The sequence below is a fragment of the Limulus polyphemus genome, unplaced genomic scaffold (assembly GCF_000517525.1).
Source record: "Limulus polyphemus unplaced genomic scaffold, Limulus_polyphemus-2.1.2 Scaffold2830, whole genome shotgun sequence".
NCBI classification, from domain to species: Eukaryota; Metazoa; Arthropoda; class Merostomata; order Xiphosura; family Limulidae; genus Limulus; species Limulus polyphemus.
In genome coordinates, this window is record NW_013668440.1 from 22580 (window position 1) to 30567 (window position 7988).

The 7988-nt window shown below is 35.8% G+C and overlaps 1 protein-coding gene across 1 annotated transcript in view; it reads right to left on the reverse strand.

The window, feature by feature from the left end:
- LOC106468008 (proton-coupled folate transporter-like) overlaps positions 1-5864 on the reverse strand; it is a 21656-nt gene extending 15792 nt beyond the window's left edge. The window contains exons 1-2 of the mRNA XM_013928403.2: positions 5694-5864; positions 1511-2754 (exon numbers count right to left, since the gene is read on the reverse strand). Coding sequence (XP_013783857.2) covers positions 1511-2411 — 901 coding nt within the window. The 5' untranslated portion in view covers positions 2412-2754; positions 5694-5864. The remainder of the gene's footprint in view (positions 1-1510; positions 2755-5693) is intronic.
- Between the last annotated feature and the right edge of the window lie 2124 nt (positions 5865-7988).

Consider the following 7988-nt stretch of genomic DNA (forward strand, 5'->3'; position numbering starts at 1 on the left):
GGTGCATGCCAACAGGCTTTGGCGTTATCACGATCCAGGACATTTCAGTTGGAACGAAGTGAACAACTGAACAAATGACGCTGCTGAAGACGTGCCACCTGAAGAAGCCACTGTCAAAGAAGAAACTGTACTCGATTTGAGAAGGGAAATGGGGAAGCCCTTGATGAAGTTACGACCACTGATGTGACTGTTACCGATGATAGGACATTTCTTGATGAAGCAGAAGCCAACGAGACGGAGGCCAGTACGGAAGAAGATATGTCCCGTAAAATTAAGAGACTTTGTTTAATTGTAATTTTGTGTTTGTAAATTCTGTACATTTAATTAAGTTGTTGTTAATTGTTTATTGGTTTAATGTAAGTGGCTATTGTTCGGGACGAACAATACTAAGGAAGGGGCAGTGTTACGACAGCGGAGATCACGTGACGCTAGTAACACGCCACGCACTTCTAGAACGTTCATGAAGCGTCGGGAGACTACTAGATGTGGGGTAGTCTTGTATATATATATAAGACGGTCACAATGTGTAATTAAACAGTGGACAGACTATTGTTGAGTTGAGCACGTGAGACGTTCGTTGTGAATTATAGCGTTTGTTATAGCGCGACTGTGGAAATTAAGTGTATTGCAAAGTTGTATTCAGAAAGAATAAACCAGTTTTCTTTAAGAAAGGACTTGTGTCGCTAAAGTTTCGTCGGAACGAAATTTACGGAAAATTAACTAACGAACGGAGACGTAACACTTCCTTTCGTCTTAGAATTTCAATTTTTTCATTGTTGTTCAGAGAGTTTCATTATATACTGATTGCACGATGAAAACGCAACAGTCTTAAGTCTTACATCCACAGCTCATTGAGCAGTGCGCACGTACACGTTTTTTACATTTTAATTAAGTAGCGAGCAAATTTTGGTTGTTTGAGTAGTATTGTTCTTTGGTATAACAAAATACTAAGTTATGTGACTTCATAAAAACGTCATGTGCTAAGTGTGAATGTAATGGCAATTTTGACGTTTTTCTAACCAGACTTATATCTGAATTGAAGGAAATCAGATTTTTTCGTGAATTCCTCTTCCTGTTTTTCAACTATGATAACGCTAATCATTCTGCTGGTCGTGTATACCCTCATCTTTTAGTTATATAACCGCACCATTTTGTCCAGTTTATTTTCTAGTCGTTAACGAGTATATTTTAATCTTTTTGTTATAAAAAATAAATACAGCTTCTTTCATTTACTATTACTTAACTTTACTGACTCATATAATTTACTTACGATTGACTCAGTGATCAATAATAATCCACTCTAGCCTAATCTGCGTTTCATACTAGTCAAACTGTTCTAAAACTTTAGAGAAGTTACAGACTTTAAGCCACATCACGTGATATCTAACCTTCCTATGCTCGAACAACAATAAAAAGCCTACAACAAATTAATTATTTTACAAAATGTCACTATTTAACGAGAAATTAGCCAATTATTATAGTAAAAACAGGATACACATTTTGTACTTACCCAAAAAACTCAGCAATAGACAACACATAGTGATGATAAGAAGCCAGATCTGAGCTCGCACGTAGTTGTCTCTCTTTTTGACACAGGTTCGGAAGCTATCTTTTATATTCTCAAACGAAAGAAGATCTTTTATCAAATCCTTTGTTTTAATTTGCTGCTCATATTTTTGCTCATCTTTGATAAATATCAGAACCCAGAGAAAGGAGGTAACAACTGCTCCTAATGATACAGCGAACACACTTACGTATCCATAAGATTTGTACAACTGACCACCGACTTCAGTTCCTAGGGGAGCTCCTAGAACGAATGATACTTCTAGGAGAAAGAATTTTAGTGTCCGGTAGTTCTCAGAAGTATTTTCTGAAGCCATGCTGAATACTGAGCCAAGGATGGTAATCATCCCTGATGTTAAACCTGATGGTATGGCAGATAAAATGGTGTAATAGAGAGGCAAGTCAAAGTAAATGGCAGTTAACAAGTAACCCAGGAGTTCAAGAATAACCCCAAAAGTAGCAATCAATATAGGCATTTTTCGGCCATGCTTGTCGCTCCATGGACCAATTATCACTGATAGAAATATGGCCGGAATAGTAGCTACCAAAGTAGTCATCAAGGAATAATTGTTGGCGACTCTCATTACATCGTCTTCTTTCAAGGTGTAGTTAGACAAATTGGAACAGACTTCTGTTGGAAATTGAAAATATAGTCGACAAGCCTTGTCTTCAAGAAGGTTCTGGAGGGAAACCCGTCGTGCTGACTCACCAAACATGAATAAGAAGAGGAAAGGCTCGATCCTCAAAGTTTTCACAATCCGAAGGTAGAATTTGAAGTATGATACTTTTTCTTGAATACATTTGTTTTCGTTTTCCTGAGGTAGGCTTTCAATTTCGTCTTCCATCATAAAATTAGAGAAACGCGATGATCTATTCCTACAGAATGCTTACAATAATTTGTTAAATCAGCTAATTCTCAACAGCTCTTCAGACAGTAAAATCACATAAAGAATTAATACTTTGGGGCTATTATATGTCAGTTACATAATATATAAAATCCCCATCTTTTATAATTCTGAAATTTTAGAAGTACAAAAGTAAAATAAAATACTGTAATAAAAAGTTATTGTTGTCTTGTTTCAGCTCAAAACTTGTACGTACAATAAGCTATATGCACCATCTGCCGCAGAATCGAACTCCGAATTTTAGCACTGTAATCTCATAAGAGTACACTGCTGAGCGACCAGGAACCTGTAATGAACATAAGGAAAAAACTACAACATGAAACAAACCTTTCACTATCTTCATTTAGGAGTAATTTTATTAATTTTTTAACCCTGCGGTTAACAAATCCGGAATCTTCACGAACCCAAATATTTTGTAAACATCGACGCAAACAGATAGAAGCACGTACATATTTGTTGCTCTCAGTAGCTTCACTATTCGGTTAGTTTTTGTTAAATTGTTGCACTTAGTTTATATGGTAAAAGATAAACAAGTTGTAATATTCGCTGTTCATTTATTGATTAATAAAGGAAAATATTTTGAGTGTTAGTGTTTTTTGTTTTCAAAATAATAGTTTATTATTATTATTTAAATATCTTAAAATTATTTTTTTATGATGGGGTCTGTACGGACCTCGGAAGAGTGACTATGGAAAACCTTTACAGAAGACTAACTAACGCAGGGTTAACTGAACGATGGTCATTAATCATAAAATATAGGTTGTTTATTTTTTCAAGCATTCAGTACTTTATCCTTACATACGTTAACGTTGGTTTTTTTTTGTTGTTGTTAAGCGCAAAGTTACGCAATGGGCTATCTATGCTTGCCCACTTTGGGTACTGAAATTCGATTTTTAGCGTTGTATTAGTTAGTTTGTTAGTTTTTTAGCCCGAAGCTTCAGAACGGGCTCTCTGCGCTATGTTCACTGCGAATCCCGGGTTTTAGTGTTGTAAGTCAGGAAACCCAACTCTAACCGACTGGGAACTTTGAGACAAACAGTTTGTTTATTTGTTGTTAAGGGAAAACTACATAATGGGCTATCTGTGCTGCGCCCGACACGAATATTGAAACCTGGTTTTTAGCGTTGTAAGCTTATTTATTTGTTTAAAGTTATGCACAAAGCTACACCATGGGCTATCTGTGCTCTGCCCACCACGGGTATCGAAGCCCGATTTCTAACGTTGTAAGTCCGCAGGCATACCACTGTGCCACTGGGGCGCGCGTTGTAAGCCTTCAGACTTACCGTCGAGCTACCGAATGGGTGGGGACATGCACTAATACGTTAGGTGGTGAACAGATGATTCTCAGTTATATGAGATATCTATTATCAATAATTGATATTTATTGTAAATTTTCGATCACTGTGCACATGTCCGTCTTTAATATTTGCTTTCTTCTGGGTTTTTTTTAACTATCATTGTAAAGCTCACAAAAAATAACAACCTTCGAGAGACAATTGTATAGCAAATAAATTAAACGTACTATTAGTTTTAGATAAAATATAATTTCTTTGATTCTCTATCATTATGTTAAAAATACAAAATTGGAGAATAAAGCGTCATGATGTTAGACAATAACAAATATATATATTTCTTGGAACTTCTAGACAAATGGTCTGTTTGTTGTTAAGCACAAACTACACAATGAACTATCTGTGCTGTGCCCACCACGGGTATCGAAACCTAGTTCTTAGCGTTATAAGCCTCCAGACTTCCTGTTGAGTCACTGGGGGCTCGAGACAGCCGAAAATAATTAATGTGGTATAACATAATTGAAAATTTGAAATCCTAAATCTTTGAAAACAAGCGGCATTTGAAAGTTAATATATGAAACTTCACACGATATTATACAGTTTTCATTTAATTCGAAGTAAAAATATAAATATGTTTGTTTTTGTTCTTTAGCACAAAGCCACACAACGGACTATCTGTGCTCGCGGGGAATCGAGCTTCGGATTTCAGCTTTGTAAGCTTTTAAACTTACTGCTGATCCACCGGGGAACAATGATAGAAATATGATTTTTCTGATATTCTAAAATACAGTTTTACAGGTTAATTGGTTCTGAGACATGTAAGTAAAAAATAACGTGTAAGAATGTACAGTTGTTTTTGGAGTAGCATTAAGCCCCCTGGTGGTTTCCATACCCCATTGTATAATCTAGTGCTTAACAAGAAACAAACAGACAAGAATTAAACTACAAGTCAACTTAATTTATTATCGCATACTATTTTATATCAATCTTTCAATGTAAGATTATCTTAGCATTCATTGTTATGTAATAAACAATTGATAACGATACTGCATACAGTGCTATTGTAGAAAACATTTGCATCGAATGCAAACAGAAAGTAAAATTGTATTTATTAAATGTTCAGATTCTATACTCATATAAAAACGTAAAACTCAAACAATCATTCACTGCATCAAACGTATATATCTGAGAGTTCAGTAAAGGCACCTCGGTGGCTCAGCAGCAAGTCTGAGGGCTTAAAACGCTCAAAGTCAGTTTTCGATACTCGTGGTAGACAGATCACAAACAACCCATTGTGTAGCTTTGTACTTTAACAATAAACGAATTAATCCTAATAAAGTTGTTATTTTTATCGCACTGCTACACAATGAGTTATATACGCTCTGTCCACTGTGGGGAATCGAACCCTCAATTCTAGCATTGTAAGCCTGGAAACTTACTGCTGACCCACTAGGGGACGGGGACCCTAAAACTAGCTTGTCAGTATAAATAATAACATAGATAAATACTAAGTTTTGTATTTTGTTTCTAGGTGTAAATTTTTAACCACTTGAAATCTACCAAAGTAAAAACACTAAAATCTTATTATGTTGGTGATTGAGAATCCAGCCACTAATTATATAGATGGTACAAAAACCATTATCCTTATTATTTGCATACATCTCTTGATGAAAACATTCCTTTAACTTTACACCCCATCCCCCATTGCGGGAAATTATAAACAAACAAAGTTAAGCTAATACAATAAACGAAAATGTTATCGGTGTAGATAAATGTATCTACACAAAAGCTTTCATATACACACTTTTATCATCTACTGTAATTTGTACAATTATTTTCTATCCACGGTCTATATTCAACTTTCAACACTTAAACAACTTTTAAGTGTTGAAATTTGAATATAGACTGTGGATATTTTGAAACACATACTGACCTGGTAAATCGCTTTAGTATTCGACACAGAACCTAGGTTGTAGTATATTATGATGATCTAAGTACAAAACGCATAATGAAATCCAAACTAAGTGTTATTTAAAATTCGGTTTATGCGAACACAGCGCTTTCATAGAAGCTGTAGCATCAGAAGGTTCTTCGGTGAGTACACAGGAACATTAGACTAGCACGTGATAGTTATACTTCTGCCACAGATTAGTGTTATCACAGAACCCCAAAGGTCCTTCGGAAGCTGAAAAAGGAGGAGGAGGCACCATTGTAATTCCTACAGAACTTGCATTCTTAACGATAAACATAAAACCAACCTTTGCACAGCTGGCTCAAAACAAAGTTATTTTATTATCTATTAACACTGCTTTCACCTGTACTACATAACAGTCATTTCTATGACACTGACTGAGTTCAAATACAACGTCCTTTATAACTGAACGGTGACTTTATGAAAGTATAAAATATAACCATAGTCAAGATGGTTGCTACGTCTATACACAGTGAAAATACTGTTGTTGAGTGTTTAATAATTTAATATAGGCAAAGTGTTTTTCCAAACATTATATAAAAAAAGATAAATCAAGCTCGTAGGAAATGAGATTCTCATCTCTCCTCAGGCTCGTAGTAACGGGGAGGGGAGGGGAGTCTGGTCCATCCAAGAACAAAAAAACAACAAGCTACGTACATTGAGCATTACATATAAAGTCACATATATCTCCAACATACGAATATGACATCTCGTTTTAACAATATTAACCATGTTACTGTATATTTCTTTCTAACTGAGTTACAAAAAACAATGTTTTGATCATGATCAATATAACATATGAATACTGTATTATTAAGAACAGTTTTGTTTTTTTTTATTCTGGAGGACACCGTATGCCAACGTTGGAGCCTGTCAAGATATAAAAGACTGTTTAGTTCAGATAGTATTGATTAATTTAGTTTTATGAGAGAATGTTTTATCATTGTTTAGTTTTTGTCATAATAAGAGTTAAAATCAGATGATTGTAGGAAAATTTGTTAATAATTCATTGATGTTGACACTATCGAACGTCACGTGCAATATATATTGATGTCGAGAACATAAAAGGTGGACAAACGATTAGGTATTGTTACGTATCTGGTCGTTTGTTAATTTCCGGTATAAATTCTTTCCGAGGAACTTCAGCGATACAAGTCCTTTCTTAATTAAAACTAGTTTATTCTTTCTCAATAATACTTTGTAATACACTGAATTTCCAGAGTCACTTTAAACTTAACAACCTTTATAACACACGCTTTAAATCACACTGATTCACACACTTTACTTACGGTGCCTACTGTTGGCTTGACTCATTTAGCTATATCTTCAATTTATCTGCCTCTCTATTCTTTATTTGCCGGGCTTATATACTAAAAAAGAGGGCGTCCCGAACCACTACGAAATTCACGATCATTCGAGAAACTCCTTGCACACACTACAAGCGCCAATGCACCAGGAGCGTCACGTGACTTTCGCTGTCATTTCAGTTGGAACGAAGCGAACAACAGAACAAATGACGCTGCTGAAGACGTGTCATCTGAAAAAGCCACTGTCGAAGAAGAAACTCTACCCGGTTTTGAGAGGAAAGACGGTGAAGCCGTTAATGAAGTTACTACCACTGATGTGACTGTTACCGATAATGGGATATTTCCTGATGGAGCAGATGAACCCACGTGAAGCAGAAGCCAATGAGCCGGAGACCAGTACGGAAGAAGATACGTCCTGTAAAATTAAGAGGCTTTGTTGTATTTTAATTTGGTGTTCGTAAATTCTGTACATTTAATTACGTTATTGTTAATTATCTATTGATTTAATGTAAGTGGTTATTGTTCGGGACGAACAATACTAAGGAAGGGGCAGTGTTACATCCTGGACCATAATAATGCCAAAGCCTGTTGGCATGCACCACCTTTGGCTTACCTCGCCAACCACATTTTATCCGGAAAGTCACGTCTGAGAGACGATTCACTATGTCATATGGTCCTTCCCATGAAGAAGACAACTTAGGAGACTTCCCTTTCGTCTTCCTGGGATTATACAACCATACCTTGTCTCCTGGAACAAAGCTGACTTCAGTAAATTTCTTATCATAACATAGCTTCATGGAATCAGTAGACGTTTTCAAATTTTAACAAACTTGATGATGAATGTCATCCATCATTTCAGATAACACTTTCACGAACTCTGACACATTTTCAGGCACCTCTTCGTAAGGTGGGCGTCCTGTAATCAGGTTTACTGGCAACCGAAGTTCCC